The sequence below is a fragment of the Phoxinus phoxinus genome (genome assembly GCF_949152265.1).
Source record: "Phoxinus phoxinus genome assembly, chromosome: 20".
NCBI classification, from domain to species: domain Eukaryota; kingdom Metazoa; phylum Chordata; class Actinopteri; order Cypriniformes; family Leuciscidae; genus Phoxinus; species Phoxinus phoxinus.
Genome location: NC_136895.1, coordinates 19,471,911 through 19,486,210, shown reverse-complemented (window position 1 = coordinate 19,486,210; position 14,300 = coordinate 19,471,911). Strand labels below are relative to the sequence as shown.

At 38.4% G+C, this 14,300-nt stretch overlaps 1 protein-coding gene across 2 annotated transcripts in view; it reads right to left on the bottom strand.

The window, feature by feature from the left end:
* LOC306988300 (uncharacterized protein) overlaps window positions 1–13,874 on the bottom strand; it is a 40,811-nt gene extending 26,937 nt beyond the window's left edge. The window contains exons 1-2 of one of the 2 annotated variants that reach the window (XM_079593169.1): window positions 13,705–13,874; window positions 8,598–8,717 (exon numbers count right to left, since the gene is read on the bottom strand). In XM_079593169.1, the coding sequence (XP_079449295.1) occupies window positions 8,598–8,694 (97 nt within the window). In that variant the 5' untranslated portion in view covers window positions 8,695–8,717; window positions 13,705–13,874. Of the gene's footprint in view, window positions 1–8,597; window positions 8,718–11,235; window positions 11,356–13,704 lie in introns of those variants that run through there. The other variant, XM_079593168.1, reaches the window with a different exon arrangement.
* Window positions 13,875–14,300: the final 426 nt, after the last annotated feature.

The window sequence follows — 14,300 nt, the reverse complement described above, 5'->3', positions numbered from 1 at the left end:
ACCAACTAAAATGTTCTATTTGTTTACTTATTCATTAAGTAACTTTTTAAGTCATTGAATCCGTCAATGACTCGGCCAGTCAATGATTCATTCATTTAAAAGATCCATTGACTTAAAATATCCATTCATTTACAAGATCTGCTCACATAAAAGAGCTTTTCAATTAAATGATTTGTTCACTTACAAGATCTGTTAAATATGTTCACTTAAATGATTCATTCACTTAAAACATTTGTTCACTTAAAAGATCTGTTCACTGTTGAATTTGTTGATCTAAATAACAGAAAAAACAAGATTAAAGGTCATCACTCATGGTGGTTTTGATGACATCACACCCTGACTACTTAGTACACTTAGAGGGGGATATAGTAAATACTAAGAAATGACACATTTACATATTTCTATTCACCCTTTCACTCACATGATGTCAATAAATCATGTCTTATAAATAATACTTTTATTTCTATTAAATTAGACGAATGCAAACAGAAGTATTTTGGCTGGTGGTCTTGGGACTTTTGGACAAACAGAGCATGCAGAGTTGAGAACGCTGCTATCAGGCCTGCAAGACACTGTGTGTGAGTCCTGTAGCTCAGCGTCCGTGACTCCCTGAGAGCCTACGATAAACCGACACTCCCATTTAATCAGACGCAGTGTGTGTGTGTGTGTATCAGAGAGAGAGAGAGAGAGAGTCTGTAGCACACACTTACAGTTGTGTCCATTTTCTCCTGTAGCATGCTAGAGTTTCCACTTTAAAGCTTTAGGTTATTTCCGAGGCTATTATTGTTCCCGAGGGAGTGTGAAAACACACTACCAGTACACTCATGTTGTCCGGATCGCTCAATGCCAATTATTGTCTGCCTGTACGGCAACAGAAAAATTGTGACTAGATATCTACTTCCTGTCTACATCCCATCTTTCTTTCACTCAGAATATGTGTGTGTGCTGGTCCCGCTTTAAGTGAGAAGAATGTGGCGACAGTAGAAGAAATCACAACCCACACCTCAGTTTTTCACTCCTTTTTTTTTTTTTTTGCTAGGATCGTGCTAAAGTGAATGTTCATGTCATCTAATGCCTCAGGTCCTCTTTCAGCAGACGTGTGAACCGCTTTGCTGTATTCTTAACCCTTAACCCTGTGTCCTTCCAAGTTCATGTCAGCGGTGGAATTGTTAAAGTCTCTGGGGTTTTCTTCTAATCTTGTCCTTCTCAGTGGAAAATTGGCGAATTTATGGACATTGGTCCAAAGTCAAAGACGCTTCTCAATGCCTTGAAGTCAGACTAGCTTATGGTTTTACATGACAGCCCTTATTGGCCCTAACCAAGTTCACCAAACACGGCCTAGCAGGTCAACCAAGGAGGTCTAATGTCTTCCAATTCCTTTGTTAACAACTGTCTTGAGAAGTCAAAAGCCAACAAAAGTTCCAGACAAAACAGTTTGTCATTGGTAGACATCTACTATGTTGACGAAATGCGGCTACATTTTGAATGGAAGTCAATGGAGAAAGCGGAATGCTTTTTTTTTGGTAGCAGAATGCTAATCAGTTAAACGTTGACCCCCTTGAGGTCCACCCACTCGTAGTCCACTTGATCAACGTTAGATCACCCTGTTAATAAACATGAATGACATTATTAAAATCAATGCAATGTTATCTAAAACAGGATGGTCAATGAGAAAAAAAAATAGACCAGGATTTAATATTATCTATTGGGAATTGGTTGGATCATAACAGCCTTAAGTCCAAAGTATACTTCGATTCTATCCGGATGGTGGAGTAGTTCACTTTCAAATAAAAATGTCCTGATAATTTACTCACCCCCATATTATCCAAGATGTCCATGTTTTTTCTTTCTTCAGTCGAAAAGAAATTAAGGTTTTTGAGGAAAATATTACAGGATTTTTCTCCATATAATGGACTTCGATGGCAACCAACGGTTTGAAGGTTCAAATGTCAGTTTCAATGCAGAAATAATGGTCTAATCTGACGAAACGAACGGTCATTTTCTAAATCCTGTAATATTTTCCTCAAAAACCTTCTTTTCTTTTTGACTGAAGAAAGAAACACATGGACATCTTGGATCACAATGGGGGTGAGTAAATGCAATGTTGCAAATGCGTCTTTCCACACTCACGGCTTAAAAGACGGAGCAGAACGCAGTAAATAAAGATTACCAGGACCTTAAATATGACACGTTGTTGGTATTAGTGTCTAAATTGTTAAAGAATCGTTCATTTGAGTCTAATTTTTTCATTGGTTCACAGAACTGGTCTGAATAATTCATTGGCTAAACAAATTAATTGACTTACTCTCTTAAGTTGGACCGAAAGACCTGTTGGTGAAAATGATAATAATGATTCATAGAATCAGTCTGAATGATTGACAGAACTGGTCTGAATAGGGTAAGCGTACCTATTAAGCCCACCAAAATCTAAGTCTAGTTTTTTTTCATAGATATTGACATGGTTTATAAGAAAAAGTAGTGGTCCTCCCATGTCCTAAGTATGGAGCCTTGAGTCGGCTTGGTTCCACATGATGTCAAAATTCCACATGAAGTATCCAATTAATAGGCCATTAAACAATTTCTCTCACAAAGTTGATTAAACTTTGTAATTTGAGGGATTCCTCATTGAAACACATAAGGTGGGCTTAAATGGTTCCACAGTCAGTAAAGGTGAAAAAAAAGACAGTTTTCCTTTAAAAAATATAATATATGTTTACATAGACATGCAAGGAGCTTAAATATACTGTGGACAAAGCATCAGAGTAATTTCCATTGTGCCCACATTGAGAAATGTTATGTTTTTTTCCTTCAAGGTTAGCTTGTGTTGACTCAAGTTTGCATGCGTTTTATGGCGCTGTACCATTTAAGCCCATCTTTACAAAAAGTTAATTTATGAAAATAATCTTCCCAACAAAACAATTTATGATGTATTTATTTGTAAATTAATGTAAAATAAATCACAAAATATTTAGTGTTTGTAGTTCACATGCTTAATTCTTCAGCAGTCTATCTTCCAGTAAGGCTAATGGTTTGACCTTGAGATTAGCTTTGAGCGCAAACTAATAAAATTCATCTTTCCATTTAAAGAAAAATTATATAAAATTATGAATTATTATTTGTTCATACACAAAAAACAATACATTTATCTCTTATTTGACATAATATCAATGTAGTTACCAAAAGAATGACTGAAAATTGCAGAAATGTGTTGATTTCTGAAGGGTCCAGAAACACCAAAGTTTTTGGGTGTCTTTGTTTGAGGTCCCCTGAGACCGCATGCACATGAGTGGGGCTAACTTAACATTGCCAAATGTGTTTAACATGCAATAAAAAATGTCAGGTAAGTTACAAATCACTGGATTGGTTAAAATAAGGAGCAGCAAAAAATATGATTTTCTCTTTTTTATATTAGACTTCAAAGTTGAAAGTGGGCTTAAAGGGTACATGGGCTTAATAGGTACACTTACCCTAATTCATTCACCCATTTAAATGATTGATTCACTCAACAATTTGACTGAACTACTGAATAAATTATAGAATGAGAGAATGATTCACACACAACCAGTCTCACCAAATTAAATGGTAGATTCACTCACAAAATAACTTGTTTCTAAAAACTGATTTGCTTGTGAAATGGACTGATACATTCACAAACCGGATTGAACAATTAATTCACGAATCATCAATTTGACTGATTTGATCCGATTGGTTCTCGAGTTGACAACTCACTGAATCACTGAACCATTATCACTGAATTAAATCTTTAAAACAACATTCATGTGGAACTCTTGATGGGATGGGTAGTACGGCAAATTGTTTATAAAACTATAAAAATACCACATTCAAGTTACGTAAATGAGTCTTCATGAAGTTTAACATCCACTCACATATAATCTGAGCCCATATCAGCAAGGATGCTTCTCTCATCTGCCGTCTCCCTGGAGACAGCAACCATGGAAACCATGACAGGCCCCATTGACTGCAATCCCACAACTCCCTGTCCACTCGGCATGTACGGTAAAAGCTTTCGTCTGGAGGGCTTCTTTATTCAGGTGACTTCAAAGGTAGATTAGTTTACCTGCAATCGATTTGGCACACGAGAAAAAGATGAGGACGCCCTCCAGATCTAAGGAAGCACAATAACAATAAATCTCAAAAGACATTTTAACCACAGCCTGGAGATGAAAGTTTCGAGATGGAGTTTCGTTATGAATTCCGAAAAATTAGAAGTTTCGTTACATGACATTATCAAGGTAAGGCAGACAAGAGGAAGATCTTAAGTGCTATTCAGACGGTAATTGTTTAACATGGATGTGAGGTAATTTCAGCATTATCAGGCACTAGTTGGAATAGGTAATGTCAGAGTTTTTCTACCACTACAAAAGATTCGACTCGACATTTGTGAACATTTCTATCAATCCATTTCATGACCGAATAGTCCAACTGTGAACATATTGATCAGCTGAATTCCTGAATGAATCATTCAGACCGGTTTTGTGAACCTGTTCAAATGATTCTCTGACAAGATTTGATTAATACTTTCATTAATACAGAAGCAAGCTGCAAATAATTTAGAAACACTCAGATTGCAAACAAATTTAGAAACACACTGCAAATACTCACAATGTAGGCTAACCAAATACAGAAGCAAGCTGCAAATACTCACAACGCAACCATATTCAGAAACGCACTGCAAATACTCACAACGCAACCAAATACAGAAAAGAGCTGCAAATACTCACAACGCAACCATAATCAGAAACGCACTGCAAATACTCACAATGTAGGCTAACCAAATACAGAAGCAAGCTGCAAATACTCACAGTGCAACCATAACAAGAAATGCACTGCAAATACTCACAACGTAACCAAATACAGAAAAGTGCTGCAAACACTCACAACCAGGGTACGAACTACGGGGGAGCTAGGGGGAGCTTTTGGGGGGTCTCAAAAATATTGACAATGTGTTATTTTAACGTGCAATTTCAGTTTTGTGCAATGTGATCATCGTGGAATGGATTATGTGTAAAATAGCAAAAATATCACTCATTCATGCATGACTGCGATTTAAACCTACCGGTAATTCACTTCAATAAAGATAACTATACATGCTATTCTTGTCATGAGCATCAAGGTGTGGTGGCGCTGCGGTGCAAATTCCACTCATGTTAACTCAAAGATTCGTCGAAAAAAATATAAACGAGGCCATTGATCTGTGCGCGAAAAATCCATTCTGGGTGGAAATCCATGGATGGAAATCCATTCTGGGTTAAGGAAGGCATGTTATTCCCAAAATATGTTGTGGCTGGGTTGTTATAGGTCTGCGTGACTCTCGATGTCTTAGGCCCAATTGAACGGAGGAATTATGGTATTCTTCTGCAGCCCGGCGAGTAATTTAACCGCTGTTCATGTGAACTCAAAGACAGCCTATTTACAGACTATTTGTGGGTGGACGTTTGCAGTTTGACACCAATTCGTGTCGATAAAGTATAATGGGGTAAATCCTGTATAGTGAGATAGTGCTTGCATAAAGCAAGTAGTGCATACACTTGTAGCTGTTATGAATCTGTCGTTCATGAACAATCCGTTCATTGCGTCTGTCACATGACAAGTGAACTAAAGACTCGGAGGGTAAAGTAATTATTTGTGTTTCTTTATGATTTCTTAACTCAGAATATGATCACGATTGCGTAGGTGGATGTGTTCGGGGAAAGTATAACATTTAAAGCCCCTTAAATGAACGAAATGGCTCGAAAAAAGATTAGTTCATTTTGATGAACGAGATCGAACAAGAGAGTCAGTAAAATGATCCGAACGATACTCACGACGCAACCAAATACAGAAACGAGCTGCAAATATACAATACAACCAAATACAGAAACATCAATACACCATTGTACATCAGTACATTGAGTACATCAAAACTCAATCCAAAAATGTAGGAATTTTTGCCTGGCCGATAAGAGAAAAAAGACATTTTCAACTCAAATAGCAATTTTTTAAAACAATTTTTACACCTGAAAAGGACAAAGCTATTATCGCCTGAATAGGGCTTAAAGGTTTCAGCACGTTCCCTCAATGTCACACTGAAATATCATCATGTGACTGACTAAATATGAGGCAACTTTATTGGACAGCATTTTTCCCCTGAATTAATTATTAGCTGTCAAAACTCATTTTTATCACGGTTTTATCACGGAAAAGCCATACAAAAATTATTTTACAGAAGCTCCCTTGAGAAACAATTACTAGCCAAATGGGGTTTTAGCACATACTGTATTGTTATGGTCCTTTTTGTGAGCGCACAATAACTGTTATACGACGCTCTCCATCTCTCTCTTTAAGTTGCCGCACGTAAGGGCAGCCCAATAATCTCAAGCTTTCAAAACATTGCTCGCTCTACGCCGGCCCGCGCGCTGGAGTGATGTGCAATTTGTTTAGCGAGAGGCACTCTATAACGGCTAAAGGGAGGAACGCAACTGGAAGAAAAGCCTTTTATTGCTCCAACATGGAGATCTTTCAGACAACAGCAAAATATACAGGCACTCCACTTTCCTGCCAGTCAAAGCACAGTCCATCTAAAGAGATGTCCGAATATGTGTGGACAGGTAGGCCTATTGAATCAGTATCTTCGACCTTTCACTATGACTCCAAGATATTTGAGGACACAATAGGACTGAACAAAGAAAAAAAGTTTACAGTTAGTATAATTTAAAGGGATACTTCAGCATTTAGCATTAAGCTTTGTATCAGTAGATAACCTGTAGACGAGAGATTTATGTATTTTTTTGTCTGGAAAAAATCCTCAGATGACGCAAAAATCGTAATTTTGCGTTATCGGATGATTTTTTGGTCAGAGGCTAGAGACTACAACCAGTAGAAGGCGCTAGATCCGCATGTTTTCAATCCACCAATAGAGGGTGGGATCTCACTCACAGAATGTACAAATAGTGTCAGCCATCTTTTTTTGGAAGCTAAGCTAAGAGGCCCTTGTTCTGTGGAGAAAGCTGAGTAGTAGGGGTGACCATACATCCTTTTTCCCGGACATTTCCGGCCGTCGAGATCGTCCAAAAAGCTTTTACTTTCTAAAGTTGCCATTCATTGTTTATACACCGTTTGTTTCAATCTAACTGAATTCATTCCGATTGGTGAATCTGAATGTAGTGTTTACATGAACGCTAAACAAGTGATCGGTTGATGTGCGTTTTAACATTGCTAAGAAAATTCCCGCTCCTCCGTGAGAGATACGAGACCGGTGTCTCACAGGTGCCGCTCATCAGTAACCACTGGCCTAGCGTCGTTCTCCCGCGGCCCTCATAATAATTTCACATTTTTACTACATACATGACCCATTTTAAATACACATTCATCTTTCCAGAGGTGAAGTATCCCTTTAACTTTCTATATTTATTCATCTATGGCCTACGGCCGAATTGCAGCCGTGCCGAAATAGAGCCATATCGCACGGCTACTCATGTGATATTGCTCATATATTAAGAGAAGGTTATTTAGTGTTAATCCAAAAGGAAAACCGGTTTCATGACCCTGAAACACAATCCACACACAAGGAGTCTGAAGAATCAAAACACACTTCGCCAGCCTTGCTGTTACATTCGCTCAAAGCTGGATATCATGAAAAGGCTGTGTGTATGAACACCAATCGTGCACTTTTCAAAGGCAGCAAATCAAAGGCCAACCTAAACAAAGCACTACCAGACCAGAATCACAAAACACCAAGTTCTATATTTACTCGGTTTTCCTGTCGTCCTACTTTTCCCGTCCTTTCAGATCTCAACGTCTTCAGATTTTTTGAAGAATGTTATAAATAAATAATTATATCAAATATAATAAATAATACATGTAATATATCAATGACAACAAACAAAATCCCAAACAAATGAGTAAACCAATAAATAAATAATTTCATGATTTAAACAAAATGAAAGTGAATAAACAATTATGTTATCTTAATGTTATAATATAAAAATACATTAAAGGAACCGAATGTAAAATTGTGGCCAAAACTGGTACTGCAATCACTTTCAAATTACTGTAGAGCGGTGTATCCCCTCCCCCCTGACTCGAGGTTGCCAGATAGGCTGCAGGATCCAGCAGGAACGTCGGCTGCTACAAGGAGCTTCCAATGGCAAGACTAGAGCAGAGCTGGCAACCCGGATGCCGAAACACTACTGACTTCGTGATTGGTAGATAGGTGGAGGGTGGCGCATCAGGCCAAAACACAACATGACAACATCAACATCAGTTGAGGGCTGCAACTTCACTTTTAAATGACAATATCCTGGCCGGACTGCTGTTGTCAGTGATATAAGTATTTGAAATGAACATGATTTCTTACTGTCTACTGACATATCAGGGCCATTTTATGATTAAATGAAATACATTTCTTACATACAGTTTCTTTAATTAAAAAAAAGAAATGTATAAAATTAAATAAATAACAGGGATGAAACAAAATGAAAGTGAATAAACAAATTCAATGTTTGGGTAAACTATCACTTTAAATACTTTTCAAGTCAGTGAGGTTAGAACCATGCAATCACTAAAGAGTTTGTGAAAGAGTGAATAAACACACTTACATGTGGCATTGTGTAAAATCCATGTTGTGTCCTGTGGAGCTGGATCAGTTGGGTTTATGGATAGTGAAGGGCTGTGAGTCACATTCAAATCCTCCATGTCTGACTTGGTATGTAGTCTGACTAGACAAAGAATCGAGAGGATTTCAGTCTTTAAAATACAAGCACATGTTCAAAATCAAGTGTATGTATAATCATGTTTTTAACTCTGTATTTGCTTCAATACTGGTGCATCTACCAAGAAACGGCTTGCATGAGAGTCTCAGTTAGCTCTGACACATCAGCTGCGAACAGAAAGTGTCGACAGTTGTCTGATATCAGACTGTCTGTGTGAAGCTGTTGGCTGCCTCACAGAATCTCCAAGCGAGATCTGGCTTCGGATTGGCTGCCACTGCACGCATACAGTCCCACGCCCTTATTTTTAGAAAATTAATCGTTGGATGAAACACTGGTGAGCGTTCAAAGTTATCAGTCAAGAACATATGAAACTGTTTACTGACGATCTTGCGGGCAGTTCACGTACATGCTGCAATTTTCATTTGGCTTTGAAAGAGTTTCCCTCCCCAATAAGAACGATTTTTACACAGTCTCGGATATGATAACCAAAAGGGTCATCTTCAAAAGAGGAGATTAGCAGTAATAGATTCACATATACACATATACAGCTAATTAAAGACATATCAACTGTGTTTAAAGATAAATTATGCTGAGGTAGGCTAAATTGTGTGACAGCAAGGCAATATAAACATGCTTGAAGTAATTCTATTTCTTCTACAATACCCTTTTGGTAAAAAATTTAAGGCAGCACCGTATCCTTTACAAAGAAGGATATCCCAGAATGCAGTGCAAGCTCAGTGAAAAAAAAAATCTATGATGGCGGAAGACTCAAGAAATTAGGATTATATACACTTATAATTGATTAAATACTATAGCAATCAAAAAGTGTAGTATAATAAACAACACTCATTTTACTCAATATTTGTGTGTAAAGTAGGCTACTTCTCATGCTTACGTTCGAGACGATCACACAGTAGCCGTTTCTCAATGTCAAGGAAGGATCCTCGGAAGCCGGAATTTCGAGGATGCTACGTCATCGACATCCGTCGAAGGACTGTTCCAATGTCGAGGATCCTCAGAATTTCAACCAAGGGCGGAGTCCTTCGTTCGGAAAATATCCCATATACAGGAAAGTGTGCATATGTGTAGACTTCGCGCTCTTCGCTCTATCAAATCGCCCACAATCCTATGCGCGCAGCTTTGCTATCTTGTTTAAAAAAAAATACAAAATGTCGGATGTTAGCGGAGTCTGAGCAATAACGGGGCAATATGCTTTTAAATGCAAGTAGGCTATATTTACGTTACCATACATTTGTTATAACCGTCATATAAGTAAAGTTTAACGTTTAAATGCCAGTACAAATTACTACCGTATTGATATTACAAATTATACAAATTACGTTATGGCTAACCTGTCATTTTAACAATTGTTAGCTTGTTTGCCGTCACCGGCATTTCACATATTTTACCATTGCATGTGTTTTAACAGCTAGAATGTTGCTATGGACGCAGTTCTGTTCACTCAGGCAATACAATCATTTTGAAATCAATAAACTCCTTTTGAAATCAATATTTTGTCACAAATTATTGATTTATTATTATTGATTTATTTTGTTAGGTAGGCAGCCATGTAATAAGCGGGATAATGTATAGCGAGCCAGTTTTTACAGCGAATACAACCCTTTTAGGTTTATTCAAGACCCCTCCGCTTCGCGTTACGGTACGTTCACACGGGGCTTCAGCGTCAACGCTTGACGGAAGGCGTGGCTGAAGTTTGGCAGACGCCATGGTCATAGCAGCGTCAGCCAATGAAATTAGACAGGAATGACAGGATGAACGTGATGAACGTGATTGGCTGCCGCCTGGCTACTGTATTTGCATAGAGCGATCCTGATTGGCTGACGCTTCCGTCTGCGGCGCTTCACTGGCGTTGCTCGCGGCAGAAGTTGAAAAATTCTCAACTTCTGCCGCGAGCAACGCCAGTGAAGCGCCGCCGACGGATCCACAATCCTTTTCGGCAACGCTTGACGTCACCCATTCAAAGTCAATGGGAAGCGTTGACGCTCACGCCCCGTGTGAACGTACCGTTAGAGTGCGCGGGGTTTCACTAACGGACGCAATGACCTGCACTTGCTAGAATGTTCCATTTACGTGTTCTCTCGAATCCTAAAGAGGATCCTCGCCTAGCCTCTGAAGGAAATGACTTGGAAGGACGCGTCCTGTCAAGGAAGTATCCTTGACATTGAGAAACACCTACTGTGATTAGAATGGTCAGTGCATCACGTGATCAACTGCTAAATTCAGACGTGCTTTGGCGCGTTGAGCAAGAGACGGACGCGCTGAGTGCTTGTCATATATATAACAACTATTCAGTGTTTTCAACCACATAATGTTTAGTTTTTAGGTTTAAGGTTTTTAGGTTTAAGACATTTAAGAATCACATAAGTACTAAAAAAACAATGAATTTGATGTTGTAAAATACACACTGATGTCTATGGAAGCGGCAATAATAATCCTTTATAATATAAAAAGACAGTAGCTTTACATTTTACCCTATTCTTCTCCCAGTTCACCAGCCACTTACTTTTCATGTATTTCGGGAGAAGTGGATGAATTGACGTGTTGTAAATCCAACAGATCCGATTCTCTGAACTGTGGCACAAACTAACATGGCGCCGCCCATCACGCGCATACAGCTCAACTAACGCGATCGTTAGAAAAGGTGTATACAACAAAACACATCTACATCCACACCCACGGAATATCAGTGTTTCATACTATAGCTAATAAATGTGTGAATATTTTTAATAAAAAAGGAAAAATTACATAAAAGCAGATCATCTTTCATTCAGCGCTGTGTTGTGGTTGCGCTGTGTCACGTGACAAGCAATGACCCGTCACCATGAAAACAATAAAGTGACAGATTCGAAATAACGGTCGCCTTGAAAAACTCATGCTGGTGGGTCAGTTAGAATATTTTAAATTTACGTCTGAATGGGTTAAGCTACGTGAACAATGTATCCAAGATGGTGGAGGAGTCGACTAAAAATTCACTTCACAAAATACCAATTAAAAACATTCTTATAAAAAGTAGTCTAATAAAAAAAGTATTTTATTAAATTGAATGGGTGCTATCATTTTTATGCGTATTAGAATATGAGGTTGATAGCTTAGCAACAAACTAACATCAAATTTGACTGGAATCAATAAGAGACAATTGACCAGTTATTGTTACTACGCCCGTCAAACAATTGAGAACCATAGCCATGGCTGGGTTGCGATCCATACATTAAGTGATTGGTTTTGGAGTAATGCAGCAGACATATCCTCCAGAGTACGACAGAAAGTATAGACAGAATAGCGCACGGGAGCACATGCACAAAACAGTTTTGTAAAATTATATATCAATCATTTTTATTTGATCATATATCATTTTACAAAACTGTTTTGCGCATGTGCTCCCGCGCGCGCTATATCAGTCACAACACTGCAATCAGAGGACGCGCTGAAACCATCAACTCTCGATGCGGTTCTCATCATTCATAACTCGTAGCCGACTGAAAAGGATATATTTGTGTAAATAGTTGTGCAACTGCGCAAACTTTGTTTTGAAGTTTAATGTTTGAGCTCCAGAGGAATTTGTGACTTTGTACCTGTTCAACCACATCAAAGTTTCGTAATTAGTTAGTCCTTGCTTTTTCTCTTTTTTTTCCTCTTGTTTGCTGACTGATGAGGGGGCCGCAGTGCCGTAGTGAAACGGTGTTTGTACATGTAGCCTATTTTTTAATAATAGTTGCAAGCAATCATAAAATACAGCAAGTTTTAAGCCCGTGCAGACCTCACTGCCATAGGCGCATCGTTTCACTATCTTGCTGAAATCGGAATGTTTGACGGAGGTCCTTCTCCTTAGTTACAGTTGCTGAGCTAGGATTGGACGAGAACCGTTCGAGGGCGGGGTTTTGCGAACGGTCAATTCTTTGTAATAAAATGGCAGATATGTCAAGACTTCTAATATGTTAAACCTTGAAAAGTATCGTTTTAAAAAGTATTGTAGAATTATTATTTTTTAATCTCAATTTACTTAATATTTGTGAGTGTAGCCTACTGTAATTTTTATGCTTCATTAAGAAGCTAGCCTATGGAAATAAATGTAAGAAGAAAGATGTGTCTTTGGAAGATGTATAGCTTAATTGAATACTGAAAAAGATTAATAACAAATGTAATCTACTATAAATACTATTTTAATCAATAGTTTTAGTCATATGTACTTTTTATTAGAGTATCATGTTGTTAGCTTAGCAACATGCTAACATCAACTACTGGACTCTTTCTCAATTTGTGCTCTTTAGGCCCGTTCTAAGGACAAGAGCTATACACATTTTCTATGAGAATGGCACAATGAAACAGAGGAACAATATAGTTGAAATCACTTTTCAGAATTTTTTTTGGATAAACGCTAAAAACATAGACAGCCAATCAGAATCCACCTGACTTTGATCCTGAAGTTGACTAGATAGTCACTTATCATTCAATAATTAAAAATTCTAGTCAAACAAAAAATATTTTACCTAACATTTATGAGTGCTATTTACTTTTTTATGCTTATTAAATTATTGCATTGTTAGCTTAGCAGCATGCTAATCCTAAATTCAACTGGAATTAGTGAAGAGTTTGCCAACTATGTTTAACATTCCAAATCAGTCAGCGAACAGCAAGTTTTTGTCCTAACTTCAGCATAAAGTCACATTGAGGAGGAATACGTGCGTTGGGAAGCTAATTAAGGTGTTGTGGATTATTTCAAACTTTTCCCAGGAAAAGGCAGAAATGACACGAAGGACCAGGCGCCTGTGATGAGTCTTATTTGTCAAATTCGAAAGCGTCGCCGCTGACAGAATGAGACCGACAATTAGTTACATTGCAGGTGTTGCCTTGCAGCGTGGATCTAATGTCCCCACCTTCTGTCCCAGCGAAAGGGCAGCGTGTCCTTACGAAGCTACACGAGGGTCTCACGACAGCAAAAAAAAGTGGAGTGAATGACAGAGCTGAAACTTACCAGCAGGTTGTCTTGCCTCGTTTCACCAATTGACGTCCACTGACTGGAACTTAGTCTCGAGTTTGATAGTGTATGCAGCTAAAGGGCCATGTGCTGAACGTCTCACCTCTTTATCCGCCTGTCTGTTTGAATGTCTCTCTCTGGTGTTTTTCAGATATGAACCTCATATTTCCTCATGTCGGCTATCTGAACTTGTAGCCCCACCCTTTGAATTCAAACAAGCTGCAGTTGCTCCCTGGACCAGATATGAAGAGGGGCTCTGGAGAGAAAGACCCACACCCATAAACACATGTGTGTGGAGGAAGTTGGCTGTGCAGAAACCAGTGAAGTCAGCACGCAGATGTTAGGGCCATGATATTGTTATGTACTGTCAACATGAGGTCAAAATAGTCCCATTAACTATACTTTTCAAAAACATGGTTCTGCTATCATTGTGCATGATTGTATTCCATAAGAAAATGAAACAAATCCTTAACCTAATCTAGGAACATCTGAATCTGAAATGCACTCTTTTCAACCCTTTTCCTTCAACCATCTGCCTTCATTCTGCTTCGCAACACCCACTTTTCATTATCCAGTCAATTCCCAATGGACAA